Consider the following 22,767-nt stretch of genomic DNA (forward strand, 5'->3'; position numbering starts at 1 on the left):
CCTGTACGTCTCCAGAACTCGGGGGCGTGCAGGCCGGATAGCAGCTGACCCTTCTCACCCGGGACACAGACTTTTCGAGCCGCTTCCCTCAGGCAGGAGGTTACGGTCCATCTAGACTTGAACCTCCCGCCATAAGAACAGCTTCTTTCCATCTGCCGTTAGACTTGTGAACAGCTTATAAATACACAACCATGTTCGTCTGCTGTACTTGACATAACGTCACGTTACCGGCCATGTTACCATTACCTGCCTTTTTTATAGCTGAATGTTTTATGCTAGTTTTATTATATTTTATTCTACTTATTCTATTTCTGAAATTTATTATTCATGTTATATGTAGCACATTAGTACCAAAACAAGTTCCTAGTTTGTGAACTGCTTGTTCACTGACAATGGCAATAAACCTTTTTTGATTCTGATTAAAGATGACAGTATTATGTTGGGGGTGTTGTTGGGAGTTGTTGAATATAACTAAAAAAGTAACTTGTAATATAATTTAGTTACTTTAAAGACCAAGTCATCAGTAAAGGAACTGTTAACTTTGAACCGACTGCCAGTAATCAGATTACTTTTCAAAGCAACTGTTGAAACACTGACAGTGACAAACCCAGGTAAGAAGCAAACCAGCTTAATGGTAGTACATATCCCTAAACCAGGGGTAGGCAACCCTGGTGCTAGAGCCATAGTCCTGCATGTTTCCAGCCATGCATGAACTTGCAGCTTCTAATTGGCTGAACACACCTGATTCAGGTAATCAACAACAGGAACAACAACGATAGTTGTAAAACAAGAAGGACTGTGGCTCTCTAGGATCAGGGTTGCCTACCCCTGCCCTAAACAAACCCAAAGCCACCTTTCCCAGGCTATGTACAGGCTCAGCTCTTAATTGTCTTGCTTATTTTTTTTTTCCATTTCACAGATGTAGCTTTAGGATGTTGGGTTGGATTTAGCCATTTAAAGGAGCCATATCATGAAAAATCCACTTTTTTGAGCTTTTAACCATGTGTTATTATTTCCTCAAGAAAAATACCCCCAATCCTGCTGTTGGCTGCATTCATGCATTTTTCTGTCTCAGCTGCAAGTTTTCAGATTTTTTGGAAAAGCCTGCACACACAAGGATGGAAACTAAATGTCTTCCCCATGAAGTTAGTCTCGGATCTGAAACCTGCCTCAACTGGAAGTAGGCAACTAGTGGCCACTTACTTAAAGAAAACCCCTCATATAAGATAAATTACATCTCAATAGTACCATCAGTAATGTTTTATCATATATTGAGCTTACCTTTGCTCTCAAAGGCATAAAATAGCACAATCTGGCTCCTTTAAATGACATTTAAATTTTAAGGTGATCCCCCTTTATTCTGAGTGATCAAAGTAGATGACAATATTCAGCAGAAATGTGCTTGCATGCGCAATGTAATCTATGTGGTTTACTTTGATGACAAGCTTTTTTTCTTGTACCTGACTATGTTGTATATTTTTTATTTTTTTATATGTGAAGTGCTTTGTGGTTTTTACCTTGAAAGATGCTATGCAAATAAAGGCAGGTGTTGAGGCCTCCAGTTCTAGTTGCCTGCTCTGTAGCAGGAAAGTTGGAGAACTGATCTCATAAACAGCCAAATCAAATAAAGTTTGATTTTATGGAAAACCTCATTACCATCATTTTTAAACTCGTTAAAGTGTTATCTTTGTTTAATCAACATATTAGAGAGTTTTAATAAAGTAACAGTCCTTAAAATTCTCTATGTCAGACCAATTTACTGACATTCTGAAGTAAGTACATGCACAGCATAAACAAAATTAAAACATTTAACATTGATTTCAAATAGCTGCGTTTTTAATTTTATTTGTGCATGTGGGATTGTGGGTATGTTCTCTGTATGTGTGGTAGTATTTTAATAATAATAATAATAATCAAAACAAGTAAATTAAAATAAAAATGTTTTCCTTCGCAGGAGCCAGAAGTATGGGTTGTTAGTTCCTCAGACTTTGTAAGGGTCTGAAAGACTGATGTTGTGCTTCTTGTTTTACCCGTTTCCAGTTCAGTCTTGACAAAGACCCTACTGATGGGTTGTCTCCAGTAGATGGCAGCAGTGAGTCACCATAAAGGCAATCCAAGTGTGCGTCTGAGCAGATGCCTGATCAAAATGCAACAGAGCTACATAAAGTACACACGGTCTAGTTGTTAAAATGAATTTAAAAAAGGACAAGCAGTTGCACTTTTTCCAGTTTTCAAAACAAACAACCTGATATAAATATTCACGGTGTGGGGTGATCGGCAGTGAAGGATTTAGGCACAGATCGTATTTAACGACGCAGATTGTTTTAGTGTCCAACATCATGAAAGAAGTAGATCTTCAACACAACACCTCTGAAAGTCAACTTATAGAGAAGAAACAAGACATTAATTCTGTCGTTGCTCCTCAGCAGAAGGATGTTCTTATAAAGCAAACATCTGGTGGGTAAAATCACAGATTTAATGAGTCTTTAAGAGAAGAAAACAGCTAACTGTTAGCTTAGCGTAACGATGCTAAGAGAAGCATTCAGATAATCAAGAGCTCGTCTTTGTCGTTTATTTTTATATAAATAGTTCATAAATGCTCGATTTTTTATTCTTTAACATTCGTCCAATCTTTAACACCTATAATAACTTGTTGACAGCTAGGAAAAGCAGCAAGTGTCGCCCCAGACCATTATCAGCGCACACAGTAGAATTATGAGTTATTTTGGTGTCGTGATTAAACCCTCAACTCTTTTTGTTTCCTGGTTTGTGCCACATGATCATCCCTCTACCATGTCCTCCTGCCTTTATGTTCTTTTAACGAAACTTTAGGCAAACATCTGGAGATCATTTCCCAGAGCAAATGAGAAGAGAAAATTGCTGGTTCACTCAAACTAAAAGAACCATGTTGAGGCTGTGCAGTTTTTCTAAATTTATGAGGAAATCATGTCCAGGCAGCAAGATTTCTGCTAACTTGTGTTATGCAGATTTTTTTTACTCAGCTGTGCATGCTGTACATATGGCTATTTGCTTTGGTTTTCACATGAATACTTCATTTAATTGTGACTGAATCTTCTCAAACCGTTTTGCCTTGTAAAGCTCAAATACAATAAGTAAAACCAATTATGGTTCATTTTTGTGCAATCCAGATTTTTTTTGTATCAGTGTAATGAGTTTTGTTAGCCTCGTATGTCAGGGTTTGCCTTCTTGAAAGAGAATTGCAGAATAAAAAACAAAAAACATTTGATTTTCACAACAATCTGCACAGCCTGTAACTTTAAGATGTATTCCAGAAAAGGTTTACTATTTAAAAATGTAATTTAGTCATTAATTGTATCTAATGTCATCACCAGCATCCTCTGTGTGATACTAAAATCACAGTCAAATATGATGTCTCCTGTAGATGATCAGCAGCTGGTGGAGGTTAAAGAAGAAGAGGTTCTTGATCTACAGAGCTCCAGTCTGAACCAGCATAAACCGGAGCTCATCAACATAAAGAAGGAGGAGGAGGAGGAGGTCTGGACCAGTCAGGATGAAGGGCATCATACTGTGAAGAGTGAAGATGAAGAGAAACCTCAGCTTTTACATCTTCATCAAATCAAAAGTGAAGACAACAGAGAGACAAGACCTCCAACTTGCAGCCCAGCTGAGCAGATAACAACAGAAAATGATAGAGAGGACTGTGGAGGACCAGAACCAGACAGGAACCCAGACCCAAAAACTCATGTACAACCAAACACAGATGAAAAGGCTTCTGACTCTTCTGAGACTGAAGCAAGTCAGGATGAGGATAAAGGTGAAGATCACAGTAAAGATGACTGTGATGAAACGGCGACAAGCTCTGGATCTGGAAGTGAAGACAGCGATGAAGACTGGATGAAAACCAAACCAACCAGAACATTTCGATCAAGAGTAAAAGGCAAAACGAGGCGTAAAATTAGTAAAAAACCCTTTAGGTGTCCAGAGTGTTTTAAACAGTTCGTCAACAAGTTTTCTTTTCAGAAACACGTGACTTCTCACTCAGGTAAAAGCTCAGCCAGTGTGGGTGATGAGAAACGTTCTAGAAGGAAGCGAAAAGTAGATTCAGAAACAGCAGGTAACGCTACCAAAACGTTTACTTGTGATGACTGTGGTAAAAACTTTATCAGTCAATATTATCTAAAATGTCACATGAGCATCCACACAGGGGCAAAACCATTTTCCTGTGATTTCTGTGGCAGAACATTTAAGTGTCTGCAAATTCTTAAGTGTCACGTTCGACTTCACACAGGTGAGAAACCATTTGCTTGTGATCAATGCAGTAAAACATTTAGCCATTTACCCAGCCTCAAGCTTCACATGACTCACCACACGGGAGAAAGGCCGTTTCGATGTAATGTGTGTAATAACAAGTTTAGCCTACCAGGAACTCTGAAGCTACACATGACAATTCATACCGGAGAGAAACCGTTTGCTTGCAGTAGTTGTAATAGGTGCTTCAGGCTTCGTGGTGACCTTAAAGCACACATGATGAGCCACTCAGGAGAGAAACCGTTCAGCTGCAGTCATTGTGGTGCTAAATTTGCTCGACATGGAAGCTTGCTTAGGCATGCCAGAGTCCACACAGGGGAGAGGCCATTTCCTTGTGATAAGTGTGACAAAAGATTTTTTCAAAATTCACATCTTAAAAAACACTCGTCAGTTCACTCCGATCAGAAAGTTTACACAGTTTAAAGGTCCTGTTCTTGTAAAGCTTGGATGTGGAAGTAAATATTCTTTAGAGTGCATTACTGTCTTTGCCTCTGATGAATGTGATGAAAGGTGTCTCCAAAAGGCAAGTCGTATGAACGCCATTCCAGCTCACTTAAAAGTGTGGCTCACTTGTTTAATCAGTGCACTTGCAGTGGTCTCGAGTAGGAATGAATGCCTTGAAAGTTGGACTCTGGGAACAAAAGGTCCGATGCGTCTGCTTCAGGAACTAGAAGTGAGCCACGTCACAGTTGAGTTTCACATGGCAAGATTTGGAGTCTCATTTGCTGATATTTGGACGTTATAATTGGATAACCGCTTTCCCTGCCACAAATCAAGATGGGTGAGTCCATGAATGTAAAGTCACAGTGTGACGTAGATCTGTCAGGCTTTTCAAATCCTAGTTTCATCATCTATTTTCTATGAGAAGCTGATGCAGGAGATAGGTGTAGGAGACTGTTTCATGCTCAGCCTTCATAAAACACCCAAGAGTGACCGATTATAATCAGAAATAATATTTAAAAAAATGTGTTTTAGTGAACCACACCTTTCAAAGAGGTTCTAGAATTCAAAACCACATTTGCCTTGTTGAAAATGGGCAGCTTGGGTTTTCAGATGCAATATAACAGGGTTTTTCCTGGCTCAAATTGAGGCAGAGGTGGTACCATCCTGACCACGCGCCAGCACATGCATACTCTGTGCATTCAACTGCCTCAATTTTTAAAGGCAAAAATTTTTTCGTTACGTGTTCTAATCTAAGCTTCTGTTGATTAATAGAATATTCCATTTGACTGTGTTTCAAGTGAAACAAAACTGGTTTGCTGATAAAAAATATGAAATAACAGACTCTTATTATAAAAAGCTCAATAATATGCATTAGATAGGTGTTTAGTTCCCTTTTTCCCATCTGATATTTGTAGTTTAAATTATTTTTAAATATTTGACCTACAGTTTTGTAACATTTAAAGTTTGTTAATTCATCTTAAGTCAAAATAACACATAAATATATCCAGTAAATTATAATGTATTTCATTAACATGCATTTGTATTGGAAATGATAACATTTAATTTCTGCTGCTAACAATGTAATGGTGGCACGTCTATTATGTACGGGTTGGCAATAATCCAGTTCAAATTATGTTCAAAGATAGAAGCGTTTGTGAATTATATACTACAATGGCTTGCTGTACATCCTGCTCCTGTGTGTGGAGTAGGCTTGTAGCAGTATTTGTCTTACACGTAACATACCGTTGTTCAATAAAGTTCTAGGGAAAATAGTAAGATGTTGCACCAGTGCTACGTTTAAAAATAGACAGACACGCACAGGCAGTTTTTTTCGTCGCACTGTACAGCTCTGATATGGAAGAGCCTGGGGTAAAATCAGGATGTCAATAGTACCAACCATAGATATGTACCAACCGATGGTACCAACTAGCGAGAAAAGCTATTTTTGATCTTCTTTTTCTGCAGCAGTTTTAGCGCTTTCCGGTGCACCGCTGCTGGTACAGCGCCCCTGTAGTGGCGCAACGCTGCAACTGCAGTTAAAATAACATCTATGTAGCTGGGGGCAGCATGAAATCAGGCTGGGGCGGCTGCCACGCAAATTTGAACGCAGGAAAAACCCTGTAACAAAATGACTGTCTGCTTTTTTATGCAAATTAGTAATATTGTTATAGAAACAGAAAAATGATTCATTCTTAAAAAATCTCCTTTAACTCATTATGAAGCCACCCCTTTAAATGAGTATGTTCCAACCCAAAGTTAGTCACAGTTATGCTAACTGCAGAGCAGTGCTAGCTTAAGCTACTGCTAACATCCTTGTTGGATGAGAGGACAACACTAAGAAGATTGGAGCACAATGCAGGATGTACTGGTAATGTCCAGACTTTGAATAAATGTCAGACAGATCCATAGCTTGCCTATTTACTCATCCGGATAATGCACACAGTTTCTAGCTTCAGGCAAAATCATGGAGCTATTGGGGTTAACTGGTCAATCAGCTGATTGGCTGCCAACCATTATAGAATTGTATTTGACCATTTATCAAAGCCCCTGGGCCATTTTGAACCCCAACAAAATTTTAAGTACTTTATGGAGGCTGAAAGAACATTTTCCAGTTGTATGTATATACATATAAGCGCTGTTTTTTGACTCCTTTTAGGAAATTCAAAATAAGTTGTGCTTCACCAATGTTTGCTAGAACTTTAAATGTTTAATTCATTCTTGGTTAGATTAATTTCCACTATCTCTTAAGGTCTTGGTAGATAAGGTCTCCCAACACTTCACTGCTGATCAGCTGCTCAGAAGGGAACTTGGCTCCAGAATAGTTGTGGAAAACAATAAAAGTGTAACTTTTATACTTGAGGTGTGGTTAAACTTGCCTTAATTTATTCAAGATACCAGAAAATTTCATTTAATTTAATACATTTAGTTTTTATATTTCAAATGTTTCAGATGTTTTTTTAATAATCTCATTTTTTGTTTGTTATTTGAAAACTGGGGAACTAGGCAGTTTTGGCTTGCTTTAAGCACCCCATAGTGTCTGTCTGTAGAACTGAAAACAAAACCTCTTCCAGCTGTGCGTTCACCTTTTTAACGCCTTAATCTAACGGCTGAAACATCACCTCAATCTTCTTTAGTGTCTACAGGAGTGATTCATCATTAAATGAAACAATCAGCTGTGTTTACGATCTAAAACATGCAGGAACCAGACTGCAGTGCCAGGAATGTCAGCTCAATTGCCGCCAGTCTGAAGTTGCAAGTGAAATATTCTGGCCACATGGGGCAATAGGGCTGGGTGGCCTTTCATGAAGCCTAAAGGGTCATTTTGGAAAATATTGACTCAAGAAAATAATTAAAAAATATGAAAAGGTTGTAAAGTATCCCTTAAATGAAGCCAACCTACATCAGTCAAGAGCGACTGAAAGGCTCTCTAAATCGGTGGCGGATTTAGCAATTTGGGAGCCCAAGGCGAGCACAGACATGGGGCTCCCTTACACTAAATTTTCGACAATGTTACCTTTAACTGGTTTTGCGAAACTCCCCTCTTCTGCCATGAGTTATTTTCCCATCCTCCTCTTTTTTCTCTCCCTTTGAGTGCTTTCAATATTTGCTCAGCTTTCTTCTTCCTGTCAGTGCTCCTGTGCTTTTGCCTTTCTTTTTTTCTACTATTTTCCATTTTGGTCCATGTTTTCCTTTCCTTTTCCTTCCTTTAACATTTTCAATTGTCTTTTTCTGCTTCCTTTTGATGTTTACGTCACATTTGGAAGTGAAGATAAAAGCTTTTTTAAAGCAAGCTGCTTCTTTCTCTTATTGGAGCCACCAGGATAACTCCATTACATGCTTAATGTTTTGACTACCGCTTCTAGTTTGTTACGAACACTCCCGCCCCTCTCTTCTTCTTCTTCTTCTTCTTCTTCTTCTCCTTCTTCTTTGTGGTCTTATGGCACTTGGCAAACAACAATTTGGTGCATTACTGCCACCAACTGGATTGGAGTGGAATGACTACCATTCGCTTCCTGTTTGTGAATCGGCATCTTAAAGGAATAGTCCATTGTGGGATTAACAGAGGGGTGCCGGTGGTCAGGGCAAGGGGGCCCCCTTATGTTGGGGGCCCCAGGCGGCCGCTGACCTATGCCTAATGGTAAAACCGCCACTGCTCTAAATAAAGTAAATAAAAGCTGATTATATTATTATCAAGAAATATGAATATAATTTCTTTAGTTTACTTTCTTCTACTGACTTTTGAGTGATTAAAAATGTGTTTTAACTATTTAAACAACATTTTAGTGAGTCTTGATGCTGATTAAATGTTTTCAAAAAGTATTTTAATGATTGTCAAACAACTTGGTGAAAAAATAACTGCATCAAAGTCTGCTATAACACAGAGTTGTCTTGTATAAGTGATGTGTATCCAGCAAAATGAAATTAAAAACTAGGAACCTGAGCCAGACACATATTTGAGTTACTTGTCATTCTTTGCAACCATTATCACTTTTTCACAAGATCAACAAGCAGCTTCCTGAAAACATCTCTATATCCGTTTACACCCCTATTTGCCATATGCCTATAGCCTACATGCCATTCATTTTATTTATATTCTATGAAAATTATGTTTTTTTATATTAAAAGGAAAAAAAAAAGGGCAAAAAAATCTTTTGTCTGATTTTTGTCGTTGATGTGTTTTGGCCAATGTTTTATTCTGGCCACTTTAGGCCTAGTCCACACCTAGCCGTTATTTTTTTTAAACTAATATCCGCCCCTCCAAAAACTTGCATCCACACCACCTTGTTTAAAATAAAAACTCTGTCCACACCATGGTCCACACGTAGCCGGATAAATACGTTGTTAAGGACATGCCAGACCTGTAGGCGGCAGTACTTCCCCCATTCTTAACCTCGTCCTTTGTCTGTGGTCTTCCGCAAGGAGCAGTAATTCCGCTTGCAAAAACAAACAAGCAGAAAGCGCTTGGACAATTGATAAAGCGAGTGCAGCTCTGAGGGCATCCATGATGTCGGCTAGTGTAAACACAGGTCGCACACGTGATGTCAGCATTTTTTTTTTGTTGTGGAAAGTGACGTTGTGGAACTTAAAACTCCGGTTTTGTCTGTCCACACGCAGACACCCAAAACGGAGAAAACGCAGATCTTCACATTGGCCGGAGTTTTTAAAAAGATCAGTTTTCGTGTGAAAAAACTACGTTTTTGTGTGGATGACAGGCCAAAACGTAGAAAAATATCTACGTTTTGGCAGATCCCCGGCTACGTGTGGACAGGGCCTCAGTTCCTGATTGACCAACTCATCCAGGTTGTATGCCTGATTGAATCCGAGTGGTATAAGGCTATAGTAAATATCTTCTTTACTATATATTTGTGATTTTAATAAATGAGCTTTATCTTAATTTGCACTGCTCACCTAATCTGTTGTGTTGGTAAAGATAAAATATTGTTTTGTACTCATTCTGTTGCAGTGTTTACCAGGTGTATAGCACTTACTTATACTTCATTGGTTTGAAACATGCTTTACAGCTGCAAGAAGCTTCTATACGTTAGCAAACCCTGCAGGACTGGTTTCCATCAGAGGTCTGTTTATCATAACCTCGGTATTTTATACGTGTTTTGTATAACGTGATGGTAGAAACATCTAGAAATTTAGATTGTGAGCTTTGCAGTGAAAAGGCCAGGTTGTATTTCTCATTGTCTTTCTTTTTTATTTTATGTAACCTATCTTTAAACACTGTGTGAATGGTCAGACTAAACCAAACATTGCATTTGCAGCCTTCGTGTGTGTGTGTGTGTGTGTCTGTCCAGATTGCTCTACTGGGAAAAATCTAAATTGTTATAAGAAATATTTAATATTGTTGCCCTAACATTTTATTTGGCGAACATGGTTTCATCCCAGCTGCAACTTAAAACCTTTCATTTATTTCTTGAATAACTGAAATATGCAGCCTAAATAAACTTGTTCGCTTGATTCCAGTGGAAGCTGTAGGACAGGTTTTTCCACAGCCTGATTTTACAGATGGGTTGAGTTTATGCTGAGTGAGAGCTGAGAGGAAGCAGTTAGCTCATCAGGAAGACCAGCTCTGTACTGGAATGTCCCCTCGACCCAGTGCAGTTGGTGGGAGACAGAAAACTCCCATACAAGGCATGAAGCTGTGACTGACAACATGTCTGCTTCTTCAGGGACAGGCTGTTGCATCCTTATTGTTAAAAAGGAATAGTAATTTACAATGAGGGCTCCTTTATTAATGTCACTTAGTGCGTTATCAAGCATTAATTAACAACGTATGAACAACGGCTTCATATTAACTAATGCATTACTGAGTAGATACCCTGCCTGGCTCTTTGTCCTAAACTTAAGTACACTCAATAGTTAAGTTATCAGAGTTGTTAATGGGGACTTTTGTTTATTAATACTTAATAATGCGCTAAGTGATGTTAATAAAGGAGCCCTCATTGTAAAATGTTACAAAAGGAATTTTACCATAAACCTTCCTCACAGACTTTATCCCTTCCACTGCTCCCAACAAACCCTATAGGTGTTTATATTCTTGCTGTTATTTGCAAATTTCTTTTCATTTTTTGTAGTTTGTTGTTTTTTTTTTTTGCTGCACAACTCTTTACTGTGCATGTTTTTATTCTTTTTCTCTATTTTTCTTTTACCATTGTGTGGACAGCTGGTGCACCTGGATTTCCCCACCATGGGAATGCATGTTTGAAAAAAAAATTAAATAGTGAGATGTGTTTTTTTTGGCTATCTTTGAATCTCAATTTATTTTTCTTGCATTGCAAGACAAGGCACCCTACATTGAGCAGGAACAACACAGGAATGTTTATATGCAGTAGTAATTAATAAACATTTGATACCGTTACAATTTCCTTTGATTTAATTTTAAATAAATATTTAGAGTGCCCAGGTAGCACATAAAAAATGCAATTTAACGTTTTTCTTAAAGTAGCATAGGCGTCATTTTAACCGGGGACGCCGGGGACATGTCCCCGGCAAAATTTGTGATTGGCAGCTGTGTCCCCCCCACTTTCAAAAAAGCCTGCCTTTATTGACCCCAGCAATTTTTAAACCCCACTCAAGTGTATGGTTATTGTCCCCAGCAATTCTGAAAACAAACTGACGCCCTTGTAAAGTAGGAAGGTTTAACCTGTGCGGCCAGAGCGCTCTCCTTCCTTCTGCTCTGCGTAAACCTGAGCTGATCACCTACTTGTGCGTAATCAAATGTCTATAGGGGAAAATATGGAAAGCTATCCATGAGGTTCACTTTTGCCTCAGACCGACTTATTACTGTTTTATGGTGTGGCTGAATCTGCGATCCGCTGCCACGCGGACTGGAACAACAAATGCTGCAGTAACATGAGATGTGGTCAGGTTCGGAGTCACTGGCTGGAGCGGACCCGACTTTAATACGTCATCCCAAAATAGAAGCTAATATCTTAATTTGACCTGGAATGAAAAATGTTATAAAACCTCTTAAAAGTTTTTATCACAGAGGAGGCAGCGATCATTTCTGTCTTCAGTCTGATGGCGCCGGAGTTTGCGCAGCGCATGCGCTTATTGAATCTGTGTGTGTGTGTGTGTGTGTGTGTGTGCGAGTGCGGCACAGCTCCATGAGCCGCTCCAGTCACCGCGTCTCGTTCTTGGCGCTATTTAAACCAATGTTGTAAAATTACTTCTGCCCAGTCCAGATGTGCTCACTTGTGCACCTGTGAGCCGTGGTTCCGCTGGAACGCGTCTGACCTCTGACAGACGAACTCTGAACTTCAGATCTTCAGCGCGCTGTTAATAGCCTGAATGGGAATCATTTCTTGATTTATTTAGTTACATCCACAATGTTCTGTGTGTGAGGTTTACAACGTCAGAACACCTGCATGAGACAGGGTGTTAATTACAATCTGCCAGAATGACTCACCACCTTCAGATTCCTCCAACATCGTTAAAAATGATAAAATACGGAACATATCGGCGTGCGCAGGCCAGAGTGCTGAAGCTCGGCGCATTGTTATTATGAAGCTAAGGCACATGTGGAGGACACGCGCGCAAAAATATACTTGTTTTCAATTGCATTTATTGGGCCCACTTACTTTTTCTTAGGCCCACCCACAAATGAGTTTCTGGCTACGCTAATGGTGATGTGACAGACTTCTCTGAGCTCCGCAGCCATTACACTTTTCACCTCGCGCACCCCCTAGCGGCAGCACCACACTTTGGGAATCCCTGGCCTAGAACAATGAGTTCTGATGATAATCCACGGAGTTTGAACACTAAATCGCTCCACCATGTCCACAAAGGAGCTGTTAAAAACCAGGTAAAGGAGCAGAGCAGAGAAGAGCAGGGGGCTGTTACCATACATCTGCTTCATACAGCAGTGAATACATGTGTCTGATCGCCATGCGTTAAGTAAAATAAGAAGTTTTGATAATAATCTTTGCAGAACATTAAAATTATATTTTCTGATCTACCATGGGAGCTGTCGCGCTGCATTTGCGGTCGATGCGCCTCTCATAAGCGGCCGATAGGAAGGGACAAGCAGCAGAATACGTGAGAATGTGCTGCCCAGTAACACGCTGGCGCTGCTGGTCCAGTCCGATGGAAAGGGGGTCACTCACTGTTCAACTATGGGCTCTTTAGAATGTTGTGATGTCACATGAAGCCAATCTTCGGCATATATAATTAAACTAAATCAACCCAAATACCAACACTCGCGTCCTTTTTAGCTCATATTACATGATGACAGACAGCTATAGATATGAAATGTTTTCTACTTGTTATTGAACACACATGTTTTAAAATGTAACCTAGCCAGCCCCGAGCTAATGCTACTTACTGTAGTGTCGCCCCTTCACCTGACGCACCAGCAGCACCTGCTGGGGTGGTGACTAAGGCCGGCCCAGGACCAAATAGGTCTGTCAACTTTAAACACTTAGCAGCTCCCACCTCTAGAGACTTCAATCTTTTTCGCCTCAACTTTTCTGCGCCACCCAAACGTTTCTTCGGCTTCTCCATTTTTACATCAACAGTCCGAGGCACAGCACTGTCCAACCACTCCCGCCGACCAGCGATGAGGCCCCGCCCACCCTGGTTTGTGCTGCCTGTGATTGACAGCCCTGTCGCAGCGCCCTGAACCAGTCAGCCCATGACAATGAGAGACAGACCAATTATACATCTTGATGTGTGCAACACACTGCTAGCCTCAGTAACCTATTGGCCGGCCCAATTTGTAAGAAATCTGAGGGCGAGAGAGAAAGACGAACGAAACGAGTGGATGAATGAATGAAAGAATGAAATAATTAATAAATGTCAGACCGGCCCGGCAGCCCCACCCACATTGTCGGCTCACCGGGACGGCTCCCGGTGCTCCAGAGAGTCAGTCCACCCCTGCGCATGTCTCAATCTGCCTAGCCAGCTAAAACTCTGACGTACGTGACGCCAATTACTCTTCTCCACGAGAGAAAATGATCTCTTGATTAGAAGTGTGCATCCCTACAAATTTTACATAGTATCTTGATTTTGGGCCTAGACTCATTCTTGTGCTGGCGGGCAGGTCCCCTTTCACTGTTCTGGAAGGTGATGGACTCGGGTTCACTTTTTTGCAAGAAAGGTGAGCTGGTTCCACAGGCCTATACAGGGCACTTTATATATATATATATATATATATATATATATATATATATATATATATATTCCATTTAATCCAGCATTATTGTTGCAAAGTTTCCACTCGCTGATTACTTTGGGCCAGGCCTAGTCAAAGCCCAGGGCTGTTTTTTAGTCCCAGTCCGTCCCTGGGCGTCACTCACCCTTTCTCATGGTCTGCTGAGTTTTTCTGCATTTCTCCTCTGCTGGAGGTCTGTGTGGTCTGTGTTATGTTTACCGTGTTGTATTGCTGCTGTAGCGCAGAAGCTGAATACGTCAGGTGTTCAGAGTATTTTTACCCCAGGCTGCGCTGCGTTCTGAATTATTGGTTCCATCACTTTATTTATGCTATTATTTCCAAATTCCTAAATTCAATGCTCTTAAGACTCTTTAAGACTCCGTGGGTACCCTTGGGTGACATTAAAGTGACAATGTGTAGTTTTTACCATTAATTTCTGGAAACATCCATCAAAATGTTGTTGAAAAAGAATTAAATGCTGCCCAGTTGTTGAAAAATGTTGGACATCTTTGTAACATCTAACCATAAAAATCTGGTCTAAAATACATGGGAGTGGGTCTAAGTCTCTGGGCGGCACCATATTAGACGCCATGGTTCCTTCTACAGGAGCCCATGAGGACAAAATGCATTTACTGACTTGTAACAAACAAATAAAAAACTTTCTCCATTCATAAATGTTGTTTTACACATTTACTTCTTCATTTGTTAGAAGTGATGAAAAGGAGTCTGATGTGCTTGTTATTTTGCTGAAGTTTGTACTCCCGATGGCTTTTTGGCCCTATGTGGCATTTGAAGGGTTAAACTTCTCAAAATGATGAATGCTTTTATGTGTTTGAGCAGGACTGAAGTTGTTTGACAAATCCTTGAAAAAAAGCAAATATATATATATATATATATATATATATATATATATATATATATATTTGCTCAGGCCCTCTACCACAGGCCTGGGAGCTTGAGGGTTCTGCAGTATCTTAGCTGTTCCTATCTGCACTTTTTTGGACTGAGATGTCTGATGTTTTTCCTGGGATCTGCTTTAGCCACTCCACCAGTTTGGGGGTTAGTGTCCTGAGTAAAGTTTTGACCCACCTTCTCATTCAATGTGTTGTCTTTATTTGAATGACCATTTACAATGGTAGCTTCTCACTGAAGGTACTTAACCAAAAAAGGTGAAATAACTGAGAAAAAATGTTTTATATTCTATTTTCTTCAAAATAGCCACCTTTGCTCTGATTGCCACTTTGCACACTCTTGGCATTCTCTCAATGAGCTTCAAGAGGTAGTGACCTGAAATGGTTTTCCAACGGTGTTGAAGGAGTTCCCAGAGGGTATAGCACTTGTTGACCCCTTTTTTCAAGGTCAAGGTCATGAAAATAAAGAAGTTTTGCAGGTTAAACATTATTTATGTGACTGCTGTTAGGTATTTTCATTTTCCCATCCAGGGATACCTGAAGGGAAAGCTCAACACGCAGGGGTTGTATTAACAAGCTGATCGATTTAACCCATACCAATTTATACCAATAACCAAACAATTTAGACTTTGCAAAGTGGAGAGAGATCAATGAAAAACACGAGTCAGTAGTCAGTTTGCTCTCGTCCGACAAAAAGCCCTCCACGAGTATTTATTAAGGACACACAAATCATGATAAAACGCACACACATTTACACATTCCTTTAGACTTCGAAAGGGAGACAAACATGCGCTGGCACAGGGCGTTCTTACTGATAAGCCAGGACTGGGAAGAAGCAAGGTCAAACGCCTGTCTGTTGCCATGGAAAAATTAGCTGGATGAGCTTTCGTTTAAAATAATAAATAATGTATCCATAATTTATCCAACAACTGCCACAAAAGAAAGCTCATGAATGAGTCTCGTTAAAAGCAATTCTTCTCTGTAAGGAACTTAAGTGGCAGTAGTAAAGTTGAAAATGCAAAATTGTCAACCAGTTGCATTGTGTAATTTAAATGCAACTTCATAAATAACAACAAAAGTTGGAATACATGATCCAGTCTAAACCACAACCAACCATCCCAGAGTTGGTTGTGACCACAGCTTTAATAAAAGCAATTAATGTCAAAAACAAAAATAAATGGCAATAGCCCTCTAATTATTTCATTTATTTATTATTGTTATTATTAAAGGTGGAAAGATCACTAAAATTTCCTACTTAAGTACAAGTACCAATACTTTGATAATTTTGTACTCAAGTACAAGTAAAAGTACTTGTCTAAATTTTTACTCAAGTAAAAGTAAAAAGTATCATTGATAAAATGTACTCAAAGCAAAAGTTTGTTACATCTAAGTAGTGCAAAATCACAACGCAGGTTTGCAACACGCTCGTGTGTGCGCGTGCACGCACACACACACGTGTGCGCACACACACACACACACACACACGCGCGCGCGCGCGCACACACACACACACACACACACAGTTTGATGGAGGTATTTCTATCCTGTCAGTGAGAACAGGACGTGCACATTGATTGGACGAGGTTTTTCTACGACTGTACGTCTCAATTGTGATTAAAATTATTCTTTATTTTGACAAAAAAAGTATATATTTTTTGCTCCCATCAGCATGTGAGGTATCTCAATGTTTTCATGACAAAACTCTAACATGAGACTGTGCTCTAACCTGTCACATAACACAACAAGCTAAAGAAAATTCAAACATTTCAAATGGACCGTATGACAGCCACTAACGTTGGCCCTGCCCTACTTTACCTCTACATTACAGTTCCTTTATTCATGTCCATCGTAGAGCTCCTTTCTGACCATCATGCTTATTTAGAGCAGCTGATTTTTAAAGTTAGAGTTCATCCTTGGTAGTGGGTTCACTCACTCATTTAACCCGTCACCACAGAAATCAGTGTGTTCACTCCAATCCTCCTAAATAATCCTACAATCATTCAACTGGAATCCTTAAGGGTCCCGTAACGTCCATCCTGTCAGAACAGGCCTTGGGAGCCCAGGTGTTACTAGAACTAATGGTGTCTCCTCACCAGCGTGAGCCTCCACACTGTGAAGGTTGGTCTCCAAACATGAACTTTAAATTCATGCATTTATTCAATTCAATTCAATTCAAGTTTATTTATATAGCGCCAAATTACGACAAGAGTCGTCTCAAGGCACTTCACATAATAAACATTTATCTCCTCTTGTAACACTTTAACATGTTTTAAAAGGCTTGTATCATGATAAGTTACACCTCCCAGACCAAAGATAGGTACAATATAAGATAAAACATTATCGTAGACAATATTGAGACGTTATTATTTATGAAATACAAGTTATTTTGTTCACCATTACTTCAGCCAAGAATTAAGATGCATGGATTTGATGAAACCAGCGTCTCATGCAGTCTTATATGTGTAAAAAAACCTATATTTATGTTGATGAAACACACACACACACACACACACACACACACACACACACACACACACACACACACACACACACACACACACACACACACACACACACACACACACACACACACACACACACACACACACACACACACACACACACACACACACACACACACACACACACACACACCGCCACCACGGTTTAGACGCGGCGCTCATGCAATATTTTTAATTCATCAAGCTACAATTTATATTTACTTCGTAACGGATATGATTTAAAATGTAGCGAATTACAATTCATAAAAAAAAACACTCAAGTAAAAGTAAAAGTACATATTTTCAAAACGACTTAAAAAGTATTAATACACAAAAAAAAGCTGCTCAATTACAGTAACGTGAGTAAATTTAATTCGTTACTTTCTTCCTCTGCTCACTTGTAAACGAGATGCTTAATCTCAAGTGGTTTTATCCTCCTTAAATATAAGTCAAGAAACAAATAAAAAATTATGCACATATTTCATTGATAATAATGCAAATTTAGAGTGGCACACACTTTTTTTGCAAAGTTATTCGCCATTGTAAAACGGATTTACGTGGGGAGAGAAACCTAGTGAAATCAGTTAACTAATCAGGGAGAGGAAGGTGAGCTGAGGAGGGGAAAATAACATGACCTAAGAATAAAAACAAAACGTAAAGACAAGAAGAGCAAGATAAATAAATAATGATCTAAGGAGGGAGGAGAACTAAAAAACAGTGGGGAAAGAAACACACTAAAAGAGACTATTTAAATGAAAAGCTGAACCTATAGAAAGAGGGGTGACTAGGGGAGACCAACAGAACCCGGGGGGGGGGACCTGGAGGGAGGGGGAAGAACCTGGAGGGGGGGGGGGGGGTTGAGAGAACCTGGAGGAGACAAGCAGACACATAAAGGAGATGACTCTGCATGTGTTCTATATGACATCGTAGTAGTGTCCACAGCTCACTGTTAACACACGTGTGACACAGCTCTTGTGAGAATCATCGCATTTTTGACTTTCTCTCTCAAACACAAGAACATTTAACACAAAGACCCAGAAATGCCTGGAAACAACGACTCTAGTAAAACAAAACTGTCTTGGTATGAGATGTGCCTTGAAGATCCAGAAGTGGATTACAATCTGAAAATAAATTTTGATTCTGACGGAGACGACCAAGAAAGCTCCAAACATGATTTGAAACCACTAGAAAAAACTCCTGGATCTGGAAAAGTCCAGCAGGAATCAGCTGCTTGTGAAAAACATGAACACATGGAACAACTTTTAAGGCAGGTGAGTGAACTCGAAAACCATCTGAGATGTGCAAACGAGTCTCTGAGAACCGAGAAGAACAACAGAATTAAGGCTGAGTCTGACTGTGCTTTTTACAAGAGAGAAATTAATGAACTGGAACAAGGACTGGATTATTACCAGAACAAATCAGAGACCCGTGAAGAAAACGTGAGAACTTTAAATATTCAACTTAAGGAAAAAGATGATTTATGCGAAGTTCTCCAAAAGCGTTTAAAACAGGAATATCAGATCAGACTCCACCAAAGACTGAAGATTTTTGAGAAAGACACAAGTAACGAGAACTTAAAGAAAGAAATCAGTAAACTGAAAGAGGGACTTGGTTTCCATCAAAGTGAGGCAGAAACCCAGTACAAAAGAATTATGGCTTTAGAAATTCAGCTGCAGATAAAGGAAGGTGTCTGTGCAGATCTCCAAAAGCGTTTAGAGGACGAGCCCGAGCTCAGGCGCCAGCTAGAAGACGAACAAAACTGTTTCTACAAAGATTTAACCAATCAGAACTTCAAGAAGCAAATTGGAGAATTAGAGAAAGAAAACACAGATCTTAAAGCCAAGATGGAGAATTTTTACTCCATGAAGAAGACATTGGATGAGGTGTCTGCACAGCTGGAGGAGAAATCTTCTCTCTGTGTAAAACTGGAAGAATGTTTTAACAAAGAAAAGCAGCTGAGAGTCGAGTTAGAGAAAAAACTGCAGAAAAAAGACACCAGTAAGGAGAAATTACTGATAGAAATTAATGAATTAGAGCAGGAACTGGATTATTATCAGGATATCGCAGAAACCAGACTGAACAGACTGCAGACTTTACAGAATGAGCTGCAGAAAAAGGAAAGTCTCTGTGAAGATCTGCAGGAACGTTTAAACCAGCAGAGCCTGCAGTTAGAGCAAGAACTACAGAACAGTCACAACAAAGACTCAGTTCATCAGAGTTTAGAAAAAGAAATTGGAGATCTGCAGAAGAAGAATGGAGACCTCATGAGCAAGTTGCAGACTATGGAGGACACAGAGACCAGACTCTATAGGGCAATCACAAACCTTCAGCTGGAGAAACTCAGAATTAATGAGCAGCATGAAGAAGAGCTTGAAGTCCTGAGACTGCAGCTCCAAGACCGTCTCTGCTCTGAGCTCCAGGCTGCTTCTGAAGGGAGTTCACCAGAACCACACACACCTGTGGAGAGTCTGGAGACAGATCCTACTCAGGATTGTCAGACGGACACAGACACTTGTCCTCCGACTGAAATCTGTCATGAGTCAGAACTGGTTGGATCTGTAAGTCTCCATGATGACGACTCTCCACCTAAAGAGGACCGTCCACAGACAGTCAGACACCAGAAGAGTGTTTCTATGTGGAGACGCTTTAAAAAGTTTATGACGCCGGCGTGTCGACGGAAACACAAAACCACGTCATAAACAGATTATGTGACTGGTTGAACCCCCCCCCCCCAGAACACACACAGCCAGAGGAAAAAATATGGGGCTGCATGTTGGAGACGATGTAGAAAGTAGGTCACCGGTTCAAATCATTTCCATGTGAAGTTAGCATGTTCTCCCTCATGTATGCGTGGGTTTTCTCCGGGTGCTCCGGTTCCCCCCACACGTCTCTGGCTGTGTGTGAGTGAGTGAGTAAGTGAGTGAGTAAGTGAGTGAGTGAGTGAGTGAGTGAATGCGTGAGTGAGTGAGTTAGGGCTGGGCGATATCACCCAAAGTCAATATAACAGTATAAAGAGGATTTCACCTAAATAACGACACATGGACGATAGCTACAGGCATGCGCAGAAACAAAAGTTGTCACATGTATTACGCTGAGTCAATGGCCGTGTTCGAGTTGAGCCGCGCCTCGCCTGGAAAAGAGACGAGAGCAGACGGACGCAGCAGGGGGAGTGGCTGAAAGCCGGTGTTTAAGTGGGACAGATTTCCCTACATGTGTAGCTCGCGGGTGATGATGGGTGAAGATATCGTGTTAGAGTTCACACTTGTTAAATTTTTAATTTTAATTCTGGTGCCTGTTAGCAACTGACACACATCCTCACATGCTTGTGGATATCATATGTTGTAGACATGTGCACATGAAGACATAACTGTTGTCAAAAGTAAAGCTTATCAGCTGTAGTTTTAGTGTGCTCATAGGAAACGTGACAAAAGAAGACAAAACACACGTGACCAACTAACATTTCGCATTCTACCACCGGATGTTTGGATCAAGATGGGAACCAATCAGATCTTAGATCAGGTGAGAGCCCGGCGTTTCCCATCATCAACCGGTGGAGAGCAACTGCAGAATTTTGCTCCAAAATCTGCGGCCGCCTTGATCTCACGATGCCTACGCATGCCGTAAGAGCAAGTCGGACACAAATCTAACCGGCATGCACTGCCCGCCGATCACTGGTGATCTAATCTGCGCGGAACTGGCTCATCTCGAACACGGCCATTTTTACGTGACTCAGCTTCTTAAAGGGACATGAACGTCGCCAACCATCACACATATTTTCTTATTTTTAAATGATAAAATTTATTGACATGGCAAAATGATCTCGATAAGAGTCAGACATTTCGATTACAATGCATTTTTTATTTATTGCCCAGCCCTAGAGTGAGTGAGTGAGTGAGTGAGTGAGTGAGTGAGTGAGTGAGTGAGTGAGTGAGTGAGTGAGTGAGTGCATCCCATCCGCTGAATCACCACCTTAACGCGGTGGCTGGGTTTGTGCATCTCTATGAAGGCTGAAGGCTGTTGTGTCGGGGTCTCGGCTCCAGGTGAGTCTACCCTGGCAGAGCTTTCTCAGCTGAGAGGTCAGACTAAGAGTGATTCAAATACTTATTTTATAGAAAACCATGAAAAGATGTTTTTGTCACACTTCACACCCACTTAGGTGTTGGCATGCACAGTTTTCCTGGGGCTTTTTAGTGATTGTGCTGCAGAGAAATCAATAATTATCAAAAAACATTGAATCTTTCTCATTTTGGGTGTGTGCTAAGGCTGCACAATTAATCGTGATCTCAATTCAAAATGACAACGATTTTAAGCAGCTGACTAGATAAAAAAGGCCTGTGTTCTCTGTTCTGGTCCTTCCATGGTCATCAACAATCATGTTGTCATTTTAAATGTTATATTTTGTTCAAAAACGTTGTTTGCATTTTAAGAAACATGCCTATTACCTACCTCTCTCATCATCAGTATTTAACTTATTCAAAAGTTGTGTACTTAACTCTCATTTACTTTAACCCTCTCAGGCTCAAAATAAGTTTTGATAAAAGGACGAACAACTAATGTCACGGGCTGTTTTTATTCTCACCATGTTTTTGGGTCTTTCCACAGGAGCCGTCAGCAGCACCTTACTGCAGCAGCACGTCTTGCTTGCATAAACCAGGCTTTATCTCGATTGCTTCCTTGATCCATCTTTTGTATTTTTGTTGTTCAGTGGTTATGATCCATGTGTTGTCCCAGTCCATTATATGGTTTTCTCTTAAACAATGATCTGTTACGGCTGACTTTTTTAAATTGTACTTTCTGCTTCTTCTTTTGCTGCTCTTGTGTGTTTTCGATTTGCCTCTTTCTCCCACTCCTTTCTGTGTTCTGTTGTTCGTGTGTTGAGTTGGCGTCCGGTTTCTCCTATGCATGTTTTATTGCATATTTTGCATGGGATTTCGTAAATGACTCCACATTTTTGTCCAGCTGATATTTTGTCTTTTGGGTGCACTAGTCTGTTTCTAACTGTTGTGTACGGTTTTGTTGGTGTGTTTATGTTGTGTTTTTTCATTGTTGCTCTTATTTTTTCCGTTATGCCTCTGATGTATGGTAGGGTTATCACTGGTTTTGGTTCTTGTTTTTCTGGGTTTCTGGTTCTTTTTTTGGGTTGTTCTTTTCTTTCTGTTTCTGTTTGTCGTTTTCCTTTGTTTATCGCCCATGTCGGGTATCTGCAGGTCTTTAAAGCGTGTTGTATGTGTTTTTCTTCTTGTTTTCGGTCTTTTTCTTCTGTTATTATGTTTGCTCGGTGATAAAATGCTCTGATTACTGACATTTTGTGTATGGTGGGGTGTTCTGATGTCCATAATAGATACTGGTCTGTGTGTGTTGGTTTCCTGTATGTGTTTATGTTTAGGGTCCCGTCGGTCTGCCTGGTGATTTTCATATCCATAAAAGCTATGCTGCCTTCTGTTTCTAACTCATAAGTGAA

General features: G+C 40.1%; 1 protein-coding gene across 1 annotated transcript; it reads left to right on the top strand.

The window, feature by feature from the left end:
- Nucleotides 1–1,866: 1,866 nt before the first annotated feature.
- On the top strand, nucleotides 1,867–10,973 carry LOC107372877 (zinc finger protein OZF). The gene is made up of 2 exons (XM_015941077.3): nucleotides 1,867–2,457; nucleotides 3,404–10,973. The coding sequence occupies exons 1-2, from the start codon at nucleotides 2,340–2,342 to the stop codon at nucleotides 4,711–4,713; spliced, it is 1,428 nt and encodes a 475-aa protein (XP_015796563.3). The 5' UTR covers nucleotides 1,867–2,339; the 3' UTR covers nucleotides 4,714–10,973.
- Nucleotides 10,974–22,767: the final 11,794 nt, after the last annotated feature.

The sequence above is a fragment of the Nothobranchius furzeri genome, chromosome 16 (genome assembly GCF_043380555.1).
Source record: "Nothobranchius furzeri strain GRZ-AD chromosome 16, NfurGRZ-RIMD1, whole genome shotgun sequence".
Taxonomy (NCBI): Eukaryota; Metazoa; Chordata; class Actinopteri; order Cyprinodontiformes; family Nothobranchiidae; genus Nothobranchius; species Nothobranchius furzeri.

Excerpts from the sequence above, each read along its gene's own strand:
- LOC107372877 (XM_015941077.3), top strand. The coding sequence starts at position 2,340 with ATGAAAGAAGTAGATCTTCAACACAACACCTCTGAAAGTCAACTTATA. Across the intron at positions 2,458-3,403 it reads TCTTATAAAGCAAACATCTG|ATGATCAGCAGCTGGTGGAG; the intron begins GTGGGTAAAATC and ends TGTCTCCTGTAG.